Below are 26,475 nucleotides of genomic sequence, written 5' to 3'. Positions count from 1 at the left end.
GAACGCTACCAAGTCGTAGTTGTGACTTGAAGCTGTAACTTACGGTTTCAAAAGCCTGCCTTGAACGCAGCATTAGCCGAAACGGCCGTGAAGCTGATATCTGCTTTAACTGTGCTACATTTTTACCTTAATTAAACAACTTTGGAGTAATTGTGATGGTTTCATAAATGGCTTAAAGCAGAAGTAAGCAATATTTTTGTGTTAATAAGTCTTAAATAGTTATATCTTCTGACAGCAATCACTTACATAGAGTGTTTGGACCGAAACACGGGTCTGTCAGTCACTCTGCTCTGAGCCGAGGAGAAAACTTTTCTCGTATCCTACAAGTTTTATCCAATGAGGAGAGAGAACGGCATGCAGGGCTGTGTGTGCAGCCAAGGGATGCGCCTGAATGTGGTGACGTAGGGACGAGGACCAATAGATCCATGACGAGGGCGGGGGCTGCTAACTCCATCGGCTGACAAGACGTTATGGTGCGTTCAAGGCAGCCCGTAACTCGTGTTTTTCGTGAACTCGTACCAGTTCGATCTGGTACGAGTTCACGGGTCGGAAGTTACAAGTGGCCGTTATAGTGCACTTTCACAAGTAAAACAGGTCGGAAAAACACGAGTGGGTTGCCTGAAAGGCTACAAAGTTGTAAGTTGTGACTTGAAGCTGTAATTTACGGTTTCAAAAGCCTACCTGGAACGCAGCATTAGCCAAAACGACCGGATCGCTTACTTCTGCTTTAACTTGTTACAGAGAGAATGGAGGCTCCTTCCCTTCCACATAGCTTCTCTTTGCTGAAAAACAACTTTGCAAGATCAGTGCCACCACCCCAGTGTCCCAGCTCTGGTCTCTGCGCACCATGACACAAACGCACCCCGTAACCTGTAATCTCTTGTTTATGACAGATTAAACTACACAAATATACACATCATAACACTGTATATGATATATAACGTAATCTACCGCTCTACCGATTGCTTTCTCGCCGGCTTCGTTGTAAACAAATGCACATGGCCAGGAGGAGGGTTAGCAAAACAGCAGAAAAGCAACCAGACTTACATATAGTTCCTCTTAACAAAATATTTTCTCTTTTTGTATTAATAATTGAATTAATTTCGTCTCAAATTAGTGGATATATCACAGATATAAGTTGTTAAAATACTAAACATTAAAAATGTATCAATCACCACAGGTGGCTCCACCCACTCCTCTGAGGGAAAACAGCTGCCCCCGCCCGCCGCCAGCCCCCGAGGGCGTGGTCCTCAGTGAGGTGGCTAGTGGCCACTGGACCAATCACAGCCAACAGAGGGCGTTTGTGGAGCTGCACGGGCCCCCGATGACAGGTCTGCAGGGCCTGGTGCTCAGTGTGTTCGACCAGGAGCGCAGCGGGACTGTGATCGCTCTTCCATTGACCGGATCCATCGACCAGGATGGATTCTACATTGTTGGAAATGTCACTGGAGCAGGTGAGACAGTGGAAGGCTATGGAGCCAGATCACTGACAATAAAATTTGGCATTGTAATAAAAGTTGTATTGACACTGAAACAAGTATTGGCATTGAAAAATATTCCACTGAAAAATAAAACACAAGCATAAAAAATACAATATTTTATATGGATTTTTAAAAATGTATTTTCATGTTTTTTTCAATGTCAGTCTTCAGATTTTTTCTTCATGTCCATCTCTTTTCAGTGTCACTTTTTAAAACCTGGAGGCGCGTTCACGTGTCCCTAGCCCCTCCCCTCAAACCCTCCCCTCCACGCCAAAACCATGCCAGTAACTTGAAACTGAAAAAAGAAAAAGATTGAAACTGAAAACCAGTGAGAACGACAGTGTAAAAAAAACAAACACTGAAAAAAGACGGACATGAAGAATAAATCTGAAGACTGACATTGAAAAACACATGATAATATATTTTTAAAAATCCAAATCAAATATTGTATTTTTTATGCCTGTGTTTTATTTTTCAGTGGAACATTTTTCAATGCCAATACTTGTTTCAGTGTCAATACAACTTTTATTACAATGGCAAATTTTCTTTTCTTCTTTTTTTTCAACTTTTTATTAGTTTCCATCAGAAAACATAAAAACAAGACAAGAGCAGAAAGAGCTCAACTACAACAACAACATATATAAATAAGAATAAATAAATACAAAACAAACACAAGACAAAAAAAAGAAGACATCCCAAATTTTATTTTCAATGCCAAATTTTTTATTACAATGCCAAAATCTGTCAGCGATCTGGCTCCATTGAAGACGCTTTTGTTCAAGAATTGTTTGCAAAGGTTTCCCATCTTCTCTCTTTTTTTAACTCTGTCTCTCTTTCCCCCATACTCATTCCTGCCATCTCTGTGTACGTTCCTTCACCCCCTCTCTCTCCTGCATAGATCAGACTTTCCCAGATGGCTCCACAGTGCCGGTGCGTGGAGCGGTGGTCCTGTGCTACGACCTGTTCAGTGTCTGCAGAGCTGGCACGGCTCTGACCAACTCCAGTCTGAGAGATGTTCTTGTGTTCAGTGAAAACCAGCAGCTGCTGTCCTCTCTGTCCACCAGCAGAGGGAGACAAGTGATTCCAGCTCTCAGGTACAACACTCACACACAACACATTAGACAGTGTTAACAGGTTTGAACTTTTACTCAGTTTCACAGTCTTGAACTCAATGAAAGCTATAACCTGACTGCTGAAGCTGCCACAAAAAGGCCTTTATCTTATTATCTTACAAAGAACCAGAAAACATGGACATGGACATTGTTATTGGTCACAGCTTGCTCTACTTTAAAGGTCCAGTGTGTAATATTTGGCAAGGTTTATTGGCAAAATCTGAATATTCTTGTCTATTCTTGTGTATAATCGCTATAAAATAAAATTTGTTTGGCTTTCGTAGCCTCATAATTATTCTATACATATAGCAAGGGTCTTGCTTTAGAGAGTGTCGCGATCTTGTGCCGTCATGTTTGTACGGCAGCCCGAACGGAAAATCCAGCCAGCCAGAGAGCGCATTTCGCGGCTTTCGCACGCATTAAATAAACCAAGAAGGAGGAGGAAACAGCAGAGAGAGTGAGTTAGTAGTTTGTTGGTATAGAGAATAGTGAGAAGTTTTTGAGTTATACTGTATAACTCTTCACATGTTTCAAAACCAAACAGAGAGACAGATTGTGCAGGTTTAACACGAGCAAAAGCTGTGCAAACCTGAGTAAATCTGGACCCTAGTCTCATGCTAAATTGACTGTAAATTCACCTTTAAAGTTGTTGGTTTTTTTTATTTCCCCCTAGGGGCTCGATATCTTGTCACATTTTTTTTTTTTTTTTACCCCTGATGAGTTTGCACCCCTGTATACACCTGAAAGTTTGGTTATGGATCATCAACGCACAAGTTTTTTTGTCTTCGGAGGCCACCGTCACTTTGCCGATAGGAGGAGTGAGCACAAGCGAGTGAGCACTGCAATCTAGAATCTGAGCGCTAGATGTCACGGTTTTCACCCCATTTTACACACTGGACCTTTAGAGGAAGAAGATACCCATGGTAACGGCTACTGCACTTCTAACTGGCACAAGATGCACTTAACAAATCATAAATGTAACTGTCTGTCAATCATAAAAAAGGACAGGTGGAGCTAATAATAGTGTTTATGGCTCAGTTCTCAGGGTTTTCACTGATATTTTTGGACATGGCTGCCTCTTAACATCTTGGCATTTACATAAAATCTCACCATGTGGAAACTTGTGGGAAAAGTAAGACAGATTAGCTGAGTATATGATGGTGATTGATCGGCCTCACGTGTTGCATGTGTGCTTCATGTGTGATTGAAGCAACCTGAAGTAGTGACGAAAAAAAAAAAATCCAGGAAAAACAGCATTTGAGGTGAACAGTTCAATCAGTCACACTCAGCAGGGGGTAACACTTAAAATGTGAAGGAACCCCTGGTTGTGTGAGCATGATCGACTCAGCAGCATGCGTATTCACTGCAGCTCAGGAGAACGTGAGAAAAAATCTAGCATGTACTGTATGGAATGTATGAAGACACATGCTGATAATTATTCTTCAGAAAATAATAGACTGCACACAACAACTGGGTAGTAATGAACACTGATTTCCTTCACTTCAGCAACAGCAAGTGGTGGTGGTATTATTATTTAAATACGAATGAGTCATTTGTAATGACTTTGTAATCAAAAATGAATATATGTTCTTTCTCATATGTACTATTACACTACTAAGCAGATAGATTTTACCTTTATAACTTTGCTTTGAACAAATTGGTGTGTATGGCGACTCTCTACGTTATCTAGCTATCCATGAGCTTTTGACTTTATCATGCCTTGAAATTCATACATTTTGTTCATTCACTGCTGACAAGGGATGAATACACTACACATTCATTTCCTGCTGCATGTACTGTACGTGCAGGTCGGTGGAAGACGGTCCCGTCTCGCTCAGCCGGTGTTCCTGCTGCGAGGTGAGAAGCCCCGCCTCCTGGACAAGCTCCTCCCCCACGCCTCACAGCACCAACCTCTGTCCAAGCCCCGCCTTCTCCAGTCAGATCGACCTTTGCCTCGGCCCCCTCTCCAGCGACAGGCACGAACAGTCGGGAGGTGAGGGATCGTAAATCAAACAGAACCAAAATGCATAAAGTGTGGCCCAGAACAGAGCCTGTGGAGGATGATGATGTGTTTTGTTGTTGTAGTTGTTAAAGTCGACTGCTTGTTGTCTGCTTCCCACAGACTGCACGGGTCTGATACAGGGGAAGAGGGACGCAGAGGTGGCCGACTACCTGGAGAAGAGATGTGACTGTGGCATCTCTGCTCTGTATCTCCAAGGTGAGGCACGTTCATCTGAAACCACCACATTTAGCTGATTTTTAATAAGGGTATTTTTATGCCACTTTACAATGAAATTTGATGTGGCTTCTCTCAAAATTGAAATAATTGAATAGAATATAGTCTTAAAAAGTATAAAAGGTTAGAGAAGAATAAAAAGTTAGAGGAAGATCAGCATATTCCAATAAATTCAGACAAATTAAAAAATATGGAAACTAAAACTATGACTGCTGCATGCCATCCCCATCCTTCTCTCCCCTGACTCCCTGTCTCTCACATTGTCCTATCATAATAAAGGCATAATAAGGCCAAAATGAATGAAAAGATGAAGTGAGGATGTAATTTTATGTCAAAGGGCAATTTCACTGTGATGTATTGTTCTGCAAAAATAGTCCATCTATCTTCGCTGTCTGTCAGGAACACAAGGTTGGGTCATTATTTCCTGTGAGGTGATTGGTTGGTAATTCTATTAGTAATAAGTAAGACTAGACAGGCTTATTACTGAGCTATTTCTCTGTCCATTCAAAGAATTAAAGAGGAGGTTATGGACCACTGTCACCATTGGTTTTTGAGGGGAAATTTAAATTGAAGTTTCATTGTTTTTACATAATGACAATAAAGATCTATTAGTTATAAACACTGTCACTGTTGGTGAGAGGCGTCACCAGCAATGCTGATAGCTCTACATGTGAGACGGGTGTGAGGAAGGGCAGGGGGGGCACAGATGATCTTGCTGGCTCTATTTACTTTGCGCTGCAGGGTCTTAACGGCAGGAGTCAGTGCAGAAACACTTCAGAGTCTCACTAGAACTGAGTGCAAGATCTTTTGAAGTGTAACTTTTTTCACAGCAAGATTGATTAAACTCTTATAGGACTGAAACCGAAGGAAAATCATGTAGTGATACATGGGCTCTATAGCTGTCATTCTGTCATTATTACATCTGCATTCCTCACACACATCATTAACGACACTCTTCAGGACAAAGCCATCTCCCGTTTCCTTTTCACACCATCTACTCTGCTGCTAAGTAGCAGAATCACATCTTGAGCAGTGTAATGTGTAGAAAATGAAACACTTCATTCGTTCTTGTTCAAGGAGCCAACTTTTCCTGCGTGTCCGGCTGGCTGCGAGTGTGGGGGAACATCCAGGCGCTGTCCGACCACCAGAAGGCTCTCATCATCCAGACATCTCACATGAATCCTGCTTCAGTTCAAGGAGACGTCTGCTCCTCTCCAACCACGGACCGCTTCACAAGTACAGGTGACCACCGGCATCACAAGCCAAACAACAGACAGACAGTTAAAATGCTTGTTGTCACAGTTAATTCATCCTCACATCAAAAAGTGAACAGGTACTAATCAGACTCATTAACCCAGCGATCCAGCAATGTAATGTAATAAAGCCTTTACAAAGGGAATTTTACAGGCTACTGCTATGACTATAGCGATTATGGCAATGGGCCAATTTTCAAAATGTTGAACTATGCCTTTAACTTTACTCATTCATGGCTCCTACAGTTGCGTTAAGATCACAGATCACCTAATGTTAATGAATAATAGTTCTTAGTTATTGGCCATATGTAGCTTTACTGGCACTTGAACCTCTTCCAGCTTGTTATGACCAACTCCAACAGACCAAACCTCAGGTGTTAAGCACAAATTGAAACACAGGCAGATTGTATCCTTGTCCAAAACAAATAACATAAAACAAAACAAATAAAGCACTGATTGTATATTATCAAGATTGAGGCTGAATCTGAACATGATACAAAAATGTACATATTTTTACACCATGTTAGCAGCTTCGTGTGGAGCAGGTGGCACTTTGGTGAAGTTTTCTGTTTAAAAATAAACCAGGGACAAAATTATAATGACAAGAAATCCAACATTTCAGGAGCCTGCAAACTCTTAAGTCGAGAGACAGAGTCAGTAGACACAATGCTGGCAGTGTATTCCCAGCATGACTTGTTAAAAAAAAACACAAGAATCTCAAATGAAAAGTGAAACATTCTCACAGATGTGATAAACAAGAAGCCAGTTCTCCAGTGAAATGTCATGTATTGATTCAGTCTGTGAGCACAAAATGATTCTACTCCAGACGCTTCGCTCTTCGTTCAGCACAGATGAAAGTAGGAACTTATTTGGTTTTTTATCTCTTTTTAATTTCTTCAGCCTCATTGAACCCTGGTCGTTGGTCTGAATATTGAGCCAGACTACCTTGATTCATTCTCTCTAAAGTAGAATTTAAGTACATGCCAGTGTCGGTATTCAAGACCTTTTTTCATGACACAGGAAGAACTTCATCCTACATTAACTTTGCGTGCGACTTTGGTGACATGCTCTTATTTTGATAGTTGAATATGTAGGATGTTTGTTTTTTTCATTCTTAGTACAGTCATGTGTACATCATCTGCATCTGGAAGATTTAAAAGAAAAAAAGACTGAAAACATCGTGTGTTTTATTGAATTACAAATTTCACATCCAGGTCCTTTACACTTTCTCTCATCTTAGTGATGACAGCACTTTTATAAAGTCTGTCTTATGTGAAAATGAAATGATTATAATTAAGAAATCACATTATGAAGCTACAACGACTGGTGAATGCAGTGACGGTGTGTAGCCCTTCATTTGGGAGCTGTAATTATCTTTTTTGAAAGCACTTGAATTTTGGTCTCTCTCAATCAGGGAAATGAAGAGTGTGAACATGGACTTGGTGTGTGTTAGGTGATGAGAGAGTGAGAGGAGCGGGCCGAGACGCAGTCGTCTGTTAAAGGAAGAGCTGCAGCTCCTCCATCCCTCACTGACTTCACTGCTCTAACTGAGCGGAAAACTGGGTCTGCATCATGCAGCATGAAATGAGGCTGTGGTTGTTCACATTCATAGGTTTCTGCAAGTTCAGCAGCATGAGTTTTTTTTTTCTTATCTACACTGTTTCTTTTATTTTTGACAAAGCTGCTAAAGGAGCGCTGATTTGAAGGCTTGATATTAAATGTCCTATGAATTTAAATGTTGTACCAGTGAACGGTTCTGATAATACATCTGGGAAACACAAAACTAGAAAAACTAAAAGAAGAAAATCTGAATTTCACTTTCTCACATCACTGTTGCGCTGTGATGCAGCAACAGTCTGAGACGAACTGTCCAACAGGTTCTCTGCTTTGTGTTGTGCTCTGCAACCCATCAAGGAAACACCACCTGTTGCTCTTTGAAAGCTCCATTAAGCCGAACCTGTGCAGGAAGAGGAACTGACCTTTTACTTTATTTCTCTCCCAGCATCTACTCTGGGGTTGCAGATCGGCCTGATAATAGCAGTGCTGCTGCTGCTGGGACTCGGAGCTGCTCTCTTCACATACTTCTACAGGAGGAGGTGAGAACTCCAATTATTTGCAATTTTCCTCTTGCACAAATCCAGTCACTGCTTGTAGAAAAATCCTCACAAAACCAAATCATTAATGTTAAACTCTTGACTTTTTCTTTTCATAACACTGTGATTAGCAGATATGAATAGGATATTCAAACAAAGGTGTGTAGTTCTGATTAAGCTCCAGCGGGTTCACATTTATGATTTATTTTGTTTTTGAAGAGGTTGTTGCATTCAGAAGTCTTTTGAATATTAGGGAAAGAACATTTTTTAGTTTTGTTTTGCAAGAACCACATAATACCAAAAAATAATAGTTTCATACAAGTGTGGACCTTTGCCTCCCATGAGGCTCTGGGGCCTCGGGAACAAGGGAAGTAGTTTGTTGCCTCTGGTTTCAGCCTTGGGTACATTTCTACAATGTAAATTTGAGATTAAAAGATCCTTGCAATATTTACGTAGTTTTTTTCCTGTGGATATTTAATCCATATCTCTGGCAAAGTGTCAGTTTAGTAGAAAAGCCCAACATTGTGAGAGTGAAATGTCAAGAGTAAATGTCAGGTTTCGGTGTCAGATTGCAGCTCGGAAAGGAAGAGCAAGACCTTTTTTATCTTCACATTTTACACAAACATTGAACAATTGAGAGGAATATAGACGTTAGAGTTACTTCCCCACACTAATGTTTCTTTTTTTTTTTTTTAAAGGGACAATACACATTAATGAACATTCGTACGTGTGCACAAATGTAAATGCGTCAGAGTTAGCAACTTGCTAATTTGCATCCGTAGTCCCTTGGCAGGTAACACACAAACAGACAGAAATGCACAAGAATTATACAATGATTCACAATCATATACACAGTCATACCTATACATAAAGTGCACTGCATGTGATCTGTAAAGTGCCTGGTATAAAGTGCCAGTTTCTAAAGTGCAAGTGCAAGTTTAAATAGGTAAAGTGCAAGTCTAAATGGATGGATCCAGAATGTGATGGCCCGCACCCGCCGCCTGGGGCGGACCAAGACATTGGAGACTATAGCAGCAGTTACAGTATATCTTCACTGCTTGAAAACTCCAATAATAAGTGGACCTCACTGTGAAAAAAGCAACAAGTCACAGTGGAGTTAGATAAAACTGAGTTCTGAGGTCAATTAAAGAGTCTTTATCAGAAATAGACTGGAGACAGTGGCTCTAATTGCCAGACACTGACTCCCATTGTTTTTGATAAGCATGTGCATTTTCCCAGACGTTTTTCTCTCTGTTCTCAGGCGTCCTCTGGATTATTACACGATGGAGCTGAGTGAACACGCAGAGGGGCTCTCAGACCTATAATCCAGGCTCTGAAATCACCGCGTCTGCACCTGGAAGTGCTGGTGGGCGTGGGAGGATCGGAGCAGCGAGAGCGACAGAGACTGGGTGGGGGGTAATCAGAGGTGAATTTGACCTGTGTGAAACCGGCCCGTGTGGTTGGTTTGTTTTTTGTTTTTCTTGGAAAAAGAAAATGCCGCCGCAAGTGTCCTTCTCTGTGTGTTGGGAAGATGACTGAAGAAATAGTTGTCTGCTAACGGTGCGGTTACATCCAGTGTGTGACGTGATATTTCAAGTCAAGTCAAAATCTGGCAACCCCTTGAGCTTAAAAAATAAGATAATATCACATTTTAGTGTCCAACCTTTGCCCGTGAACTGTGCTGGTTATTACTTTGAAAGGAAAAGGAAGATAAAAGGGAGGATTTAAAAAAAGAAAAAAAAAATACTTGAGTCCTGATTGGTCATTTTTGTTGACTTGTTTGTGTTACTGTGGAAAAAGCCTGTAAATTTAAACAATCTAAACAACCATGCTCTTGATTTTATGCAGGAAGCTCTGCCCATGTAATGAACCTCCCATCATCACACTCTCAGCTGGTATTACAGTGTTTTAACAACAGGCTTTTTAACCGAGATTATATTTAAGCTCACATTTATTCTTCAGATCGGGTCGACTTCCTGCTTTAATTTCCCGCTACATGCTGTTAATAGTCCAGTTTAGACTCTAAGGGCTTGATTGTCTTTTTTAAATGTGAATGTCCTAAGCTAACTTGTGCTGAGTGTCTGTAACCACTTTTGTATGCTTCTGTAAAGCAAACTGTTTACATTTTTCTTAATTTGAAAATTAGAGGGAAAAAAGGGATGTGAAAGGCGGATGTTGAAGTCATTTCTTGAATGAAGTGTTTTTATTTTAGGTGATGAGAGACTGCTCTGTGTTAAGAAAAGAAATGCAGAGCTATTTCACTTGTATTTCACAGGTGATGTGGTTATTTCACTTGTTTTTTTTAGCAGCTCAGAAACCTCTGCTGTGCCTTTAACCTGTGTCTTATTCGATCAGCTGATTCCTCATTTATTAGAGGGAAAGTACAGCCATCTCTGCTGCAGCCATAATGATGTTAGTATTCTCAGGGGGGGAAAGACATTTATTGCCAATTGATTTGATTCATGAAATGAAATGAAGTAATACAGAGATATTTTTTGTTTGGTTAAATTAATATGATTCTCCTTTTTCATAGATTCTTAAAATTAAGATTTATACGTAGATACATTTGCCAAGAGAAAGTGCCATGAATTAAACAAATATATACTTGAATATGATCCATTTCTGATCAAGTCAGTGGGCCACTTGCCTTGTGATGTTGCCTTACTCATCTGCAGAGATGCACATAGTTTCACTTTGTTTGCTTTAAATAATGAGGAGATTTTCCTCAGTTCTCACTTTTCGATATTGATATTTCTTAATAATCCTCTGTCAAGTAAAATTAACCCCCATGAAATCAGTTTTTCTTTACACCAACACTGCTGCTTTCATATCAATCTACCAGTTTGGTAAAATCATGTAAATTTAAGCCTTTTTAGCTTTCAAAGTGAACAAATACCATGTTTTCCCTTGTAATCGTGTTATGCAATGTTCTTGAAATGTCTTTTACTGTATGCATGTATATTTTTAGTTTTTACATAAAATAGTGCATAGTACGGTACATGTTTTAAACATAAAGGAAAGAGCATCCACCTCAATATTACATCCCATAATAATATATAGGTTATTCAAATATTTTTGAAATGAAATAAAATCATAAAAGAAGCAACACAATGCTGAACATAAGCTGATGTAACACTTTGGCCCAGAGCACTTGTTTAATATGAGAATTGCATTCATCTCTATACTGTATTCAGTAGATGTAGGCTACTGTATTTATATAAAGAGCACTGACAACAATCATAAGAGGTGGAAAAGAAGTATATGTCAGAACAAAGTTTTTTCTTCTTCTTTTTAACCTCAGTTGCATATTCAGATCAGAAGCAGATTAAAATCTAACGTGACTGTGTAAGCAAAACCAGAAACTCACAATGACGAGACACTAAAGTCTGTTAACACGCAGTAAATCTCCATGGTCTACTTACACACTGAACAACATGTCATAGCAAACACTGGAAAGAAAACTTTGAATCATCTGCGTCCCCGGGTCATAATTTAAAAGATGTCTTTTCAGCGTTTGCCTTTCAAGTTTATTTCCCCTGTTTTCCTTCCAATGTCATGTACGTGTAGCAGGTTTGAATTAAAATAATTCCACAGATGTGCAATTCAAGTTTCACACTTGTTCTTTAACCTGTTGCTCCATTTACAAATATGCAATTATTGTAATCTCCAGACAGCTGCAACCGCTGCTCTGTTGTCAGCGGGCGGATGTGCTGTATGAAGGTTTCAGTTATTGCTGCCTCTGTCTGAATACAGCATTATGTTAGAAACACACAAATACAAATGTGTTAATTTCACCATCTGTCTACAGTAGCACTTCCTGTTGCATTTACTATCTGAAGCTCGTGATTATCTCCAAGCCTGTTAATAATAGGCCTATAGCATGTCTCATCTGCGGTTCAACATCCATCCCATGGTTGTATTGAATAGAGGGAATTGTATTGCTAAGCTCTCATACGCTGGCTCGTGTCACGGTGTGTGCATCAGTGCAAAGCAGAAGTTTCTTTTTTCGTCTTGTGTCTTTTCACTCTTCAACCTGCTAACCACAACACAGGAAAGCAGAGTGCATAGACACAGGAAGTAGCTGCAGCATGAGACGGTGTCTCCCGGCAACAGTCCTGACTTATGATGACTTCAGCTGCTGTGTCTGTGACTGGTTTAATGTGCTCATTAGTTTTCTACTAGACTTCTTTGTTCCTCTAACTCACACCTGAATTATCCTTCATCTTCTTTCATGAGAATTATGTTGTTAACATCTAAACCGTCCTCGCCGGCCGCATCCTCCATCTTTTGACACCTGCAGTCAACTTCAACAACCCCATGGTGAGTTACCCGACTGTGGTCTTCACACTGCAGTTTGGATTTTTTTTAAACTTTGACAGCTACAGGTGTTTTCTAGTAAATCCTGGTGCTTCATCAGACTCATTCACTTTACAAAACCACTGGCACCTCATGATTTACTCATGTTTTGTGTCATTTTAAGTCTGTTCCGCATGGCGTTTTCATTTGCTCTTGAGTGTTAACTTGCTTGCATTGTGCATACAGATACTGCTGGGTATTTTTTTGCTTGTTGCTGATGATAACTGTGAATTTACTTGCTGCGCTGCATTTACATGGCTGGTCACAACTGTTAAAAGCCTCCCAGTATGATAACTTTGTGTTAAGATGTTTCGTCTGCAAACTTTACAGAGGAAACTGGTGAGCTGTCTCAATGTAGTTGAGGTCGGGGTTTTTGAATAAGCTTCCTTAGTGAGAAGTTACGTGATCAGAAAGAAACCACACAGGAAGGCATTCGCTATTTCCCGTTTGTCTCAGTCAACCTTCAAACCTATTTTGAATTTATCTTTGCAGCTCCTTCTACTGCAGTTATATTAATAGTTTAGTCCTACAGAGTCCTACTAATAATAAACTATAGTAATAGCATTTATGTATTCTAATAAAATGAGATTTACAAAATATATACAAGTTAAAGTTAAAATCAAGTAGGGCGTGTGCTTATTTTTGTAGGTAAAACAGCAGAGTGCAGTCATCTGTAACAAACATTCTGACTGTGAAAGTGTAAACTACAGTAAGAGACCGTCACTAATGCAGCCTACGTTGCCTGTCAAAAGTTTGGACACACCTTCTCATTCAATATTTTTTATTACTTTCTACACTGTAGATTCAAATGAAGACATCAAAACTATGAAAGAACACATGGAATTATGTAGTAAACACAATAGTGTTAAACAAAGCAAAATATGTTTTACTGTATATATTAGATTTTTCCAATAGCCACCTTTTGCTTTGATGACAGATTTCTGCACACTTTTGTTCCTGTCACCAGCTTCATGAGGTCGTCACCTGGAATGTTTTTCCAACAGTCTTGATTAGGACATCCCAGATATGCTGAGCACTTGTTGGCCGTCCAACTCACCCCAAACCGTCTCATTGGGTTTATGTCGGGTGACAGATAATACTTTTGTGTTTACTATATAATTCCTATATGTTCCTTAATAGTTTTTATGTCTTAATCTAAAAGTAATTAAAAATAAATAAATAAAATCAAAGACCAGACCATTGAGTAAGTAGTTTTGTCCAAACTTTTGACTGGTAGTGTATTTCCTATAGGCCTAATCAGCCAGATGAATGGAAAACAGCAGGTCTGAACAGCTTTAAACTTCAAACTTAAGTTTCCTTATCATCTGTCATCTTAATAAAACATCAAATGACTAGGCTATATGAAAACAAATTGAAAGGGGCACATGGTGGACTGAAAGAGCTGGAGGGGACCAAAAATGGAGGAGAAGATAATAGTGGACTTTACTCTACCAAATAGAGATACAGTAACCCCACATTAAATGTTAGTTACTCTTGCTGAATCTAAAGCACTAGGCTAGCAGCTGTTTACTTCACCGTCAAGAAGAAATGTTCTGAGTTTAGCACCAAGCGAGGTTTCAAGCAGGGGAAAGCAATGTCAATGAACCCTTGTTTCTGTCGCATCTTTTCTTTGGTTAACAAGAGAGACAGGTACTATTGCCCAAATGGAGTCTGGGCAATCTCTATTCTCTCAATAAAGCAAACACAATCAGCTGTGTCAAATTCAGAGATGGATTCAACAATCATGTTTTCCTTGAATATAGACTTTTCAGCGCTGTGTTTGGCAAGGAAACAATAATTTTCAAAAATACAAGTGAAGTAAACAGAAGCTGAGAGCTTAACGTAAAGCAATTTCACCAATATTTTTTACAACACCTAGTTGACCATAAATAATTTTTGTGACTGACATCAAAGTTGTTGTTTTTTCAGGCTGTAGCTATGTACCATAAATGAAAACTCGATATGTGCTATAAGTCTATAAGCCTTGAACATGGCCCTGATTTGATCCACTGTATGTGACCTACTCAAAAAGCTACAACTGTGTCACTAAAAAGACTTTGGGGATGTCAAACATCTTTATGCTGACTTACAGCTATAATTATGATGCAGTTTTGTGTTGTTAGTCACTCTTTTTAAGTGCAGCTGTCATGTCCTCAAATTAAAAGTTTGTCAGTGCAAATGGTAAAAGCTGTATACTATGTCTGTCAAACTTGCCTCACAACATCAGAGAAAGTTGGAAAACAAATGGTTCTATACCCTGAAATTTAATTTTGATTGTAAAGTGCATTTCTACAGACAGCCAGAGTCTGTGTACTGCGTGACACATTGACATTATAGTCAAGTCACGATTGTAGCAAACTGGGGCAGAAGTTCTTGGAAAGCACCGAGGCTTGTAATGCCTTTTGTTGTTGTTGTTGTTGTTGTTGTTGTGTGGGTAATGTTGTTTCGTATTGTTCAGACACAAACAGGAACATCTGGGCGCAGAAAACACCAAACTCTCTCATGGAGAGGAAGGCACATTACGATTCTATTCTGGACAGAAGCAAACGCATCACTTGGCAGGACGACTGCTACGTGGACCTTCAGTCTACGCCCTCTCTCTCTTCACAAGCAGAAACGGAGGGTAAGAGTTTTTCTTTTCTATGTCAGTTTCATGGAGTGATTGATGTCAGGAGAAAACTGTCCTCACCCCTGTAAGTTTTTTTTTTTTTTTTAAAAACATCATTTATTTAAAGTAAAGCATGCAAGGAGCAGAAAGAGACTCCTGACTGTCCATAACAGCAGCACAAAAAGAAAAAGAAATACCACATTAATTTAAAACAAAGCGAACAAATGATCCAAGTGATATATTATCATTATGCTTAGTACTTGTTACTATTAATCGAGAGATAAGTGGAACTGTGACATATTGCTCACCACACTTGCCAATTTCCTGGGGAAAACCCTAATGCTGTGTGGCACACTTATAATTGTTGGAAATTACTCTCTTTCTCAACAATTTGTGACCAGGAGAAGTACTTTTGGAGCGCTTACATGTACATTTTACATGTGAAGGAATGTTTTTAAATTTACTTAGAGAGGGTGAAACAGTATATTGTTTCAATGATTATCCCAGGGTAGGGAATAATGATGTCAATATAGCTAAATGTTTTTTTCCCCGGTGTGTAAATGAATCTAAATTTGTGTTTGAATTGAGCTTGATTGTAATTGAGGCAGGTTGAGATACACAGTTTTCTTAATTGTGCTGAAAAGTAGCATATGATGTAGTGACTGGAGACAGACGGGTACATTTACACCATGGAGTTTGAAACATATGGGTGAAGATTTGAGGTTACTCTGTCACTGTGTTTCACAAGCACTGCTGATAATTGTAGGCCGTCGTTACTGCTACATAAGCCTAAGAGACAAACAGATGAGCCACCACTTCTCTGCCAGGGTTTTAAATTCAGGTCTCTGCTGTGATGAGGATTAACCCAACCATGTGCATGAATTTCACAGTTATCAGAGTTTAAGGAAAAGAGAAATAAAAAAAGAAGAACAGACTTTATCAGAACTACAGGTGTGGTGCAACTTCATTGCCTAATAGAAAAAGGAGAAGTGCATATGGCTAATCAACCTTCGGTCTCATGTTGCTTTCTAGTATACGTTAATTGGAAAGTGTTTGAACTTGTAGTGCAGATAATAAGATTGAGCAGCATGTGTCCTTTACAAACTTCCTCTGCTCTTTGCCCTGTTTAAGATCCTAGCTGGGTCAAAAAGCATCAAGAGCAGCTGCGACGCTTCTCTACAGCCTCCTTTCTGGAGGGGATGTTAACCCACCTGAGAAAGGTGGATCTGCTGAGTTCTGGTGAGGAGACAAAAATCAAGGAAGCGGGACGGCTGCAGGACCAGGTTAACATGCTCACAACTCTTGTTGCTGGCAAGGATACTCAAGGCTCAGAAGCCCTCCAGGCTTTCATAGAGTCCTCGGACTCTCAAGTGGCCCAGCTCATCATAAACCATGGTAAGCTGCTCTGCAGGTGTGTTGACCATTCGGGGTGATGCAAGACACGCTCAAGTGGTGGAGAGAACATCCAGTAGTAGTAGGGGATGGTGGTTTTAGTCCTGAATGTCTGAAACAGTCACTTACTGCTCCTCATGAAAACTTAAGCACTTGAATGTATATGTGACATGCTTTTTGTCACTTTGCATCAATAAATGTAGTTCATTTCCTGCACCAACTTCTCAGCAAACAATGAAAGAAACCTATAATTCTTCTCATGACTGACAATCAACTAATCTGCTTTCTTTTTCTGCAGATTGTTTGGTGAAGGAGCACAAAGAAGTCCTTTTACGTCGATATGAGCAGTACAGAGACAGAGATTCAGTCAGCTGCCCCAAATTGAACATCTCATCAAGAACCTTACTTCTGGTGGATGGGCTCTCCGACCTCCAGCAAAAGGAACATGACCTGATGCAGGTGGGAGCGACTCGAGGAGGAAAAAGAAATCATCTCAGACAGCTGGGGCTGGACAAGTTGCTGGAGCCCCTCACGCGGGTCAGTTTACCTCCCAGGGTCTCCCTCACAGTCGGGGTCGCAGGTATCGGCAAGACCACGTGGGTCCGATACTTTATCAGACAGTGGAGTCAAGGGGCCATCTGTACTGACGTGAGCTTTGTCCTACCGTTTACCTTCTGCCAGCTGAACTCACTGGAAAAGCTTTCAGCTGAGAAACTGGTGAAAATGGCTTTTCCTCATCTAACAGACCCCAGTCTGGTCTTGAGCGGCTCCTGTCGGACACTGCTCATACTTGATGGTTTGGACGAATTCCGCTGCACTTTAAATTTCTCAGACGCAGCGTCTTGCACTGACCCAAAGAAGGAAGTGTCCATTGACGACTTGATCACTAACATCATCCGTGGGAATCTGCTCCCTAATATGGCAGTGTGGGTGACTGCCAGGCCAGGAGTGGCCTCGCTCATCCCTGGAGGACTAGTAGACAGGGTGACTGAGATCCCAGGGTTTAGCCCAAAGGACATCCAGATCTTCCTAAACCATCACTTCTCTGAGAAGGATTTCGCCAGCAAGATATGGGCACACTTGGAGTCCCATAAGATCTTAATGGTGATGTGCTACATACCGTGCATTTGCTGGATAGTAGCTGATACTCTGATGTACATCATGCAGAGCGAAACACAGGAAAATCTTCCAAGGACTTGCACTGAGCTCTACGCCCAATTCTGCTCCATGAAGGCAGAAGTTGGCGAACCAAGAGGAAGGGAGCCTGTGAAAACGGAGCAGCTTCATGGGAGCAATCGTAAACTGCTGGGGAATCTTGGACGAATGGCATTTTATGGGCTCATCAAACACAAGTACACCTTCAGTGAGCAGGACCTCAAGGCCTATGGGATAGATCTGCTGTTAACTCAGAGCAGCCTCGGTGCTGGACTTCTTGTTCGGGAGGAGTCGGCCATATACACAACCTACCGGTTCACTCATCTGACTCTGCAGGAGTTTCTTGCAGCTACTTTCTACCACATCTCCTCCAAGAGGGCCATCTTTGACTTGTTCTCAGAAAGCTCCATGTCCTGGCCCAAGATTGGTTTCCAGAACCACTTCAGAAGTGCCTTTCAGCATGCACAACAGGCTGAGGATGGTCATTTGGATGTATTTGTACGCTTCCTGACAGGCCTGCTTTGTCCAGTGGCACTGAAACCTCTCACTGGTCTTTTGGCCCTTGGGAAAGATGATGGCAATCAGAAGGGCTGGGCCGCAGGATTTTTACAAGGGCTTCTAGTCAGCGGGGGTTCTGTTGTGTCCCTGCGTGCGGTCAACCTGGCTTATTGCCTTCAGGAGCTGCAACACACAGAGCTGTTGCGGAGCGTAGAGGAAGATTTACGACTGGGCAGCCTGGCAGGGAAGCTAAGCCGGGCTCACTGTGTTGTGCTGGGCTACCTGCTGCATGTGTCTCCACAGTGCAGCGAACAGACCAACCTCACCGGATCTTTGAACTACAGCACAGTGAAATGTTTGCTACCACAGTTGCTGTACTGCAGCCATCTAAGGTTAGCTCCACAAAGCACCATATCCCAGTATGCTAAAACTTGGGAGACAAATTCAGGGATGAAACTCCTGTTTTTTTTTTTTTTTTTTTTTTTCTGTTGAACAGGTTGGAGAATAATCAATTCAAAGATGATGTCATGGAGTTGCTGGGAAGCCTCCTGAGTGCCAAAGACTGCCATATCCAGAAGATAAGGTTAGATCATGTTTACATTTCTTCTCCTTTATTGGGTAAAACTTATGAAGAACATTTAAGTCTATCTGTATCAAAAGTCACCTAGCTGCTCACATACATGGACATCTAATTCTGATTTGGTGGGATTGGGGCATCAATAATGATGGATGCAATCATGATCAGTATTGTACACCATGTGATTGTAACCACTTTTGTTGAACTTCACAGTTTGGCAGAAAACACCATCAGCAACAAAGGTGCCAAAGCTCTCAGTAGGGCCCTGTTGGTGAACCGGACGCTGATCTCTCTCAAGTGAGACCTTCTTCTTCCTTTGAAATATGACACATTACAAGTGAACTGGCCTCTATGTAAATGTAAATGTAAATGTACTTTATTTATACAGCCCTTTACAACAATCCTTTCGGTGTACCAAAGTGCTTTACATAGTGTAAAAAGAAAGAAGCAGAAATAAAAACAATTTAAAAACAATAAAAAACAGTGAGAGCAATAAAATACGGCAAAGTCAAATAAGTTAAAATAAAATAAAATAAGATAAAAGTGCCATCGTGCTACTGGGTATTAAAAGCCATCCTAAATAAATAGGTTTTTAGCCTGGATTTAAAAAGGCCCGGGTCCGAGATGAGACGCATCTCGGTGGGGAGCTTGTTCCAGAGCCTGGGAGCAGCGACAGAAAAGGCTCGGTCACCCCAGTGTTTATATTTTGATCTGGGCACTTCCAGTACAAGTTGATTCGTCGACCTCAAAGATCTACCTGGATCTCGGATGGTTAAAAGCTTGGATAAATATAATGGGGCAAGGCTGTACGGCTGTATTATATATATATATATACTATATATAGGGATGACAGACTGTTAAAATAATTGCAAATCATAAGCTATTGTCTTCACAGTCATTAGATCTTAATTCAATTGAACATCCATCAGAGACTAAAAGGGAGCATTAAATCTATTTTTATAACTTGAATATGTGTAATTTTTATATAATTAAATACATGGAATTACAAGAGAGGCGATCATTTCACTCACTTAAAGTTATTATGGAGAAATAATAAATAAAAATGTATCACAGCTTTGTTAAATAGTAGTTCTCAACTCCAAATCCCTGAATTGATTTTAATCTTCGTATTTCACACGCATACACATAGTATTTGAATTAATACCGCACATTTGCTTTGTATCTTCTAACCACCTATTCATGATTTAGTCTCCGCAACAACAACATTGGCTCCAAAGGTGCAAAGTTCCTGGCAGAAGCTCTGAAAATGAACCAAGTCCTGGTATCAATCAAGTGAGTGTAATTATTATAGATTTTGTTTTATGCACACAGTGATTCCTCAAATGATGATCACCAACACTTCATTTTCTTAATCCCATCATCAGCTTCCAGAACAACGCCATTGACGAGGAAGGAGCTCAGGCCCTGGCAGAAGTTCTGCAGTGTAACCGCAAGTTGGTTTCTCTCAAGTGAGTCTTGTCTGTGTGTCACTTGTGTTCCCTGCATGTCCTATAAATATGACAAGTGGGTTAATTCATATCTTTCTCATTCATGCATGTATTGATTCAGTGTACGGAAGAATACAATTGGAGCAGGAGGAGCTAAAAGGATTGCAGAGGCACTGAAGACAAACCGGACGCTCACAAAGCTAATGTAATCTTGATTATATTAAACCACACTTTATTTTGAGCTGTAGAATAATATTTCACAATCAACCCAGCAAATTAAAGGCTATAACTGTATTTTTTTATGTGTGACGTTTATTTGTAGATCTATAGTATGTTTAGGCTTTAAGAGGGACAGGGATTACCTGGAAGAGGGTCAAGTTCAGCAGAAGTGATGCAATCTATTTAGTTCTGTTATATCAGAGGCCTCTGCTATAACAGAACTAAATAGATTGCGTCGCTAAATGTGTGCTTCTATTTAATGTGTATGGGTGGGTGATGTAATGTATGTATTTATGTATCTTGGGGTTGTGTGTTTTTGCACGGGGAGGTGAAAACAAGTTTCCTGTAAAGGACAAATAAAGCTGAATCTGAATCTGAAGGTTAACGTCCCCACAAATAGATCACTGTTTTGCTCGTTTACCACATAACCTGTATTTTAGTTTTACCTCAAGGTGAATGACTTTTTTTCTTAATGGGTCAATTTTTGCTTTTGTCTGCAGTCTTTGTAGCAACCAGCTCGGAGACAAAGGAACAGTTGCTCTTGCAGAGGCTTTGACGTTCAACCACACTCTGCTCTCGCTTCAGTCAGTACCTAAGCAGGAGAGAATCGTAGCCTCCACATTATGCACCACCTTCTATTCAAAAGTCAAATACATTTTCACAACATGAGTTTTAATAATTTTGTACTGTGAACAGCTTGTATTATAATTATTTTACCTCTATATTCAATCTCTCTTTTTGCAGACTTCAGAGCAACTCAATCAGCAACAGGGGGATGACAGCTTTGACCAAAGCACTCAGGATGAACCATGGCCTCGTCTCTCTCAAGTAAGATGCTTTTCATTTTTCTGCTCCATCGCTTTCCTGAGAGAGTGAAATATGGGTAACACTTTATTTGACGCCTATCTCTATAACTCATTATAACCATACTTATAATGAGTTATAATGTAGATATAGCACTGTAAAACTATAGTTATAAACACTCATAAATGATCATAATGCTTTATAACAATAATCATAACACACTATAAAGCATTTTATCATGACTTATAAGGTCAGGTTTTATAACACGTTGTAATTGTTAGTAACTCACTGACAATGCCCACATCAATAATGCATTATAAATATTGTTATAATGTGTTATAATTTTCTTATAAACATGTATAACTATCATTATTATCATTATTATTAGAGCATTATAACTCTATTGTAATACTTGACCATATAAGCCATTATAAAATGCTCTATGTGTTATGCTTATTGTTATAAAGCCTTATGATCATTTATGAGTGTTTATAATGATAGTTATACACGTTTATAAGCCAATTATAACACATTATAACTATATTTATAATGCATTATCGATGTGGGCATTGTCAGTGAGTTACTAACAATTATAATACCTGACCTTATAAGTCATGATAACATGCTTTATAGTGTGTTATGATTATTGTTATAAAGCATTATGATCATTTACAAGTGTTTATAACTATAGTTATACAGTGCTATAACTGCATTATAACTCATTATAAGTATGGTTATAATGCGTTATAGTGATAGGCGTCAAATTTTTCACCACTAAATGTGATTAGGCCTACGTATTTTGGTAACACCAAAACACGTAATCACATTTAGTGGTGAAAAATCGAACGCCTCTATCTGTCCAGTAACAGTTTATATACAGTAGACAGACAGAAGTCCTGACCTTTGTTCTGCAGTGCAAGCCGTCTTTCAGCATCTCATTCCAAGCCTGTCTGATTTTAGAGTTACTGTATGTGTGATTATAAGTGGCATAAATTGCTGGTTGGAGAATTAGAGGCAGTGAGTCAGGTTGGTGTCCCTTGTCCCCAGTTGGGGACAGTTGTAGCTTCATATTTAGTTCATGATAATGTCAAACAATAACAGTACATCAGGACTTGTTGATGATTACTGTATGTACATAAATACCAGTCGCATATCATATGACACTGAGATTGTTGGGAAAACTGTGATTTTTAACCCTTTCTCTCCCTTTCCATGTGTTTCTACTGTGTGGTTAGTTTAAGGGAGAACTCGATCGGCGTGGAGGGAGCAAAGAACATGGCCTGTGCCCTCTATGAGAACAACTCTCTGCAGGACCTCGAGTGAGTCATCTCATGAATATTTCCACAGAGGCTTGGTAATATCCGACTGTTCAGTAAATGTCACACACAAATGTCACTCAGGGCTATGGTATGATGAAAAACTGAGGGAATCTGCTGACATTCTCATTGTAGCAGATACATTATGATCATTTCTACTGTACAATTACCTTGACCAATAGTCAAACTTGAAAACCACATGTTTTACACAGATTTGTGTTTGTGTTTGTGTGTGTGTGTGTGTTACAGCCTCACAGCCAACCTCTTGCATGATGAAGGGGTTCAAGCTATAGCCGGTGCAATCAAGGAAAATCAAGGCCTCACTTCTTTGCAGTAAGTGGAGCTTGTCATGGAAGTGTAAACATGCACATAGACACCTGATCTGATATCACCTGTACTGTAACAGTTCCTGTCAACCACAATGATGGGACAAAAAAAACAATAAATAGGGCAGGTTCCTCTTCATCAGGATCATCTTGATATTAAATAAGTTATGAAATCATCTCGTACCATGGGATTTTAACCATTTCATAGAGAGATTGAGTGAAAAACAGGAGAGATTGAGCAAAAACATCTACTTGTTAATTAGAAAAGACAAAACTATAAGCAGGGATTTCATCATCACTTGCTAAAGATTAGTCAGAAACTGTACACAACCCTAGAATGAGATGCATTTAACTGTTGACGTGGTAGAAAGTAGAATTTCCTAGTAAAAGCAGAAGCAACAGAAATAAATACACTGCATTCAATTAATTATCAACAAAATGATCTTAAAGTGTCAAAAGTAAAACTGCTCATCATGTAGCTGAATGGCTCCTCACAGTGTTTTTATCATGTCATTGACTATTATGATGGAGACTGTTGCAAAAACAGTATTTTAATTTGTAGCAGGTTGAGGTAACACTATTTTATGTTGCTGTGACAGTGTATGGTGATACTGTATGCGTTTTTTTGTTTTGCATGTAAAATCCTGACTGCCAGCTAACTACATGGTTGTCCATAAAGCTGGAATTATTTTCTTACATTACATTACATTCCTCTTGTTATTCCTATTATAAAGGTTCAATTTTCACAGTGATATATTTGGGAGAGATTGATCATTTAAGGTTTGAAAAGATATAGGCTAGCCTACACATTATCAAGAATAAATCACATTGTCACAATTATTTCATGAAAAAAGGTAAATAAATAAAAAATGTTATTCCAACTTTTTGGGCAACAGTGGTTATCACGTACTGTAAATGCAGTGGAATAAAAAGAGGACAATTTCCATCTAAAATCACAAGTATATAAGCATAAGTGGTGGAAAGTCAAGTATAAACAAACCACGTAAGGAAAATATTAATCTCCCTGCAGATGTGTGAAGTAGGCTATTTTAAGTGTAAACCTTAGGTGCTTGTCTCTCTTTTTCTAGTCTCCAGTGGAATTTCATCAAGTCCTCTGCCACTAAAGCTCTGGCCCACGCTCTTCTCTCCAACAGCACCATTCAGCTCCTGGAGTAAGGCCTATATGTTACACTCATTATCTCATCATCCACCATTCACTCACTGTTTCCCTTGTGACTGACAGCTGTCATCGTGTCTGTGTGTGTTTCCAGTCTGCAGGAGAACGCTATTGGAAACGAAGGCGTTGTTTTTCTGGCGGAATCTCTGAAAACCAACACGTCTCTTCACACGCTGTGGTCAGCATCGTAACTGTGCAGAGATCAATATTTACCAGTCCTTTACTTATTTTCTCATGTGTTCATTGTGTTTTTTCATGCTGTTTCTCTAGTCTCCAGGGGGTCTCAGCAGGTAGAAAAGGCGCCATTGCCATGGCAGACGCTCTATTGAGCAACCAAACCCTGCAGACATTAGAGTGAGTCCAAGCCTTCTTGCAGTTCACACTGTTCTTTTGTTATGTGACATTCAGACACTTTAAGAACGTTGCTCTTTTCTACACCAATTGTCCCAGCTGATTACATCCCAGATAAGACAGGCTTAAGAGAGTAGGAGAGGCATTGTTAAATATGGAGTAGAAGTTTTTTTTCTATTCAGTCTATCTGGAAACACGTTTATGCTGCAATTGGCTGCTTTAAAGATGATTGGCTTCTGTTTGGATGCGTACAGTTGTCTAAAAATGGCTCAAGTGATTGCACGTCTACAGGCATTTTCTTGACACAAGTAGGTGGTACAGATTGGAGCTTGTGATTGACAGGTCTTTCTTTCACTTGGACATCAAAGCAGACCCTTCCAGTATCTATCTGGATGATTACATTGCATTGGTGAACTATGATGTATAACCTCAAAAAAGAAAAACACGTGAAATGTATTTATTACACGGTGTTAATCCCAGAACTGGCCATACTGAATTTGACATGATTTAATGACCTGATATTCTACCAAGTTATTATAGCAGTATCATGAAATAAAATGATCAATTTAACTTAAAATAAAAAGTTAAAAAAAAATAAAAATCTCCATGTGATTTCACTTGAAATAGGCAAAACAGAAACAAAACTCAACTTCCAACAGAACAACATGGAGGAAAACCAGTACAATACAATGACATTAAGAATAAGCTAACAATATGGATTGAAAACTTTGTGCAACGTTTCAGGTTTTCTAAAACAGCAACAAGTGAACATTTCTAGTGGTAAGACCTCAGCTATTTAGAGCTCAGTGTAGAATGTCAACTTCATTTTTCATAATAGGCTATAATTATTTTTTGAAGCTTTCACATTTTTCCATTATGTGTTTCAGTCTACGCGGGAACACGGTGGGAATGGAGGGAGCAAAGGCTCTGGCTAACGCACTGAAAAGCAACAGAAGCCTCAAGTCACTGAAGTAAGAGCTTGTCATCATTCATTATGAGCCAAACATGCACTTTTTGTTTTTAAAGCAAATTCAAATTGAAACTGAATTTTAACATTGAATTTGTAACATACAATCCACGCTGATTTCATAGATGATTTTATTCCACCGCTTCTGTTATATGAGAATGAGTTCCCTCAGTTTAAATGCATTTGTTTTTAATAAGTTTCAGCTTTTCACATACATTACATCTCACTGATTACAAGGCAGTAGCTCCCTCTAAGGCTGTTGTGAGGGTGGACTAACTTTGTGTCTCGTAATCTATTCTTTGTCCTCTGACTGCAGCTATTGACGTGGACAAACATTCAGCCGTATCAAATGTTTTTTGCTTTTGAAAATGAGGTTTTTACTCTTACATCACTGGACATCTGACTGAAGAGCTAAAATATTGTTGTCTGTGTGTATCTTTAGTCTGCAGGAGAACTCTCTGGGTATGGACGGAGCCATATTCATTGCAACGGCCTTGAAGGGAAACCATCAATTGACATACATCAAGTGAGTTTTCCTTTGTGCATCTTCTCCATCTGTGTGCGTCATTGAACGAGATCACAATGTCTCTGAAGAAGGGTTTTAAGGACACAAACATGCTGCTATTCTGCTCATATTAAAAAAAAAAACATTGTCTGTTTTTGTGTTTGTCTAGTTTGCAGGGAAATGGCATCGGTGAATCTGGAGCAAAGGTCATATCTGATGCCATAAGAGCCAACGCTCCGGGCTGTGTGGTGGATATCTGACCGAGGACAGAGCAGATTTAGCTGAAGAAGGTCGTACAGCACATGTAACTAAGAAATAACAGAGGCTGTGTTATTAGAGGTTGATGTAAATTATGTAATTTGGGTCATTTCCAGCTGTATAAAGGCAATTCATCCGTTATTTTCTTAGCTTTGTTGCATTTTACATTGTTTTTTTAATATTTATTATCAAACTGTTAGTTTGTCTTGAAGAGGGATCTACAAGAAATGATAGAAAAGACTTGACAAGCAAGGAGATGCTTAACAGTGAAGCTACATCCTTCCATAATTGTCTCAATCAAGATGTTATTCTGTACATTTGCTCTTTTTGCACAAGAGAATCT

At 39.6% G+C, this 26,475-nt stretch overlaps 2 protein-coding genes across 2 annotated transcripts; both read left to right on the top strand.

The window, feature by feature from the left end:
• Window positions 1-1,324: 1,324 nt before the first annotated feature.
• Window positions 1,325-11,680, top strand: LOC311002520 (uncharacterized protein; the record flags this gene model as incomplete). Its single annotated transcript, XM_083993911.1, has 7 exons — window positions 1,325-1,454; window positions 2,380-2,575; window positions 4,402-4,586; window positions 4,716-4,811; window positions 5,907-6,071; window positions 8,085-8,178; window positions 9,437-11,680. The coding sequence occupies 7 exons, from the start codon at window positions 1,325-1,327 to the stop codon at window positions 9,498-9,500; spliced, it is 930 nt and encodes a 309-aa protein (XP_083850037.1). The 3' UTR covers window positions 9,501-11,680.
• Window positions 11,681-12,449: 769 nt separating this feature from the next.
• nlrc3 (NLR family, CARD domain containing 3) lies at window positions 12,450-26,457 on the top strand. Its single transcript, XM_083994906.1, has 19 exons — window positions 12,450-12,495; window positions 14,990-15,154; window positions 16,271-16,534; window positions 16,830-18,576; window positions 18,681-18,767; window positions 18,975-19,058; window positions 19,971-20,054; window positions 20,147-20,230; window positions 20,331-20,414; window positions 20,929-21,012; window positions 21,173-21,256; window positions 22,468-22,551; window positions 22,798-22,881; window positions 23,963-24,046; window positions 24,146-24,229; window positions 24,322-24,405; window positions 25,290-25,373; window positions 25,812-25,895; window positions 26,044-26,457. Exons 2-19 carry the CDS (start codon window positions 15,034-15,036, stop codon window positions 26,132-26,134), a joined length of 3,402 nt encoding a protein of 1,133 aa, XP_083851032.1. The 5' UTR covers window positions 12,450-12,495; window positions 14,990-15,033; the 3' UTR covers window positions 26,135-26,457.
• Window positions 26,458-26,475: the final 18 nt, after the last annotated feature.

Source organism: Trachurus trachurus (assembly GCF_905171665.1).
Source record: "Trachurus trachurus genome assembly, chromosome: 19".
NCBI classification, from domain to species: Eukaryota; Metazoa; Chordata; class Actinopteri; order Carangiformes; family Carangidae; genus Trachurus; species Trachurus trachurus.
Note: the sequence above shows the minus strand (reverse complement) of the source record. Positions and strands in the feature narration are given on the sequence as shown.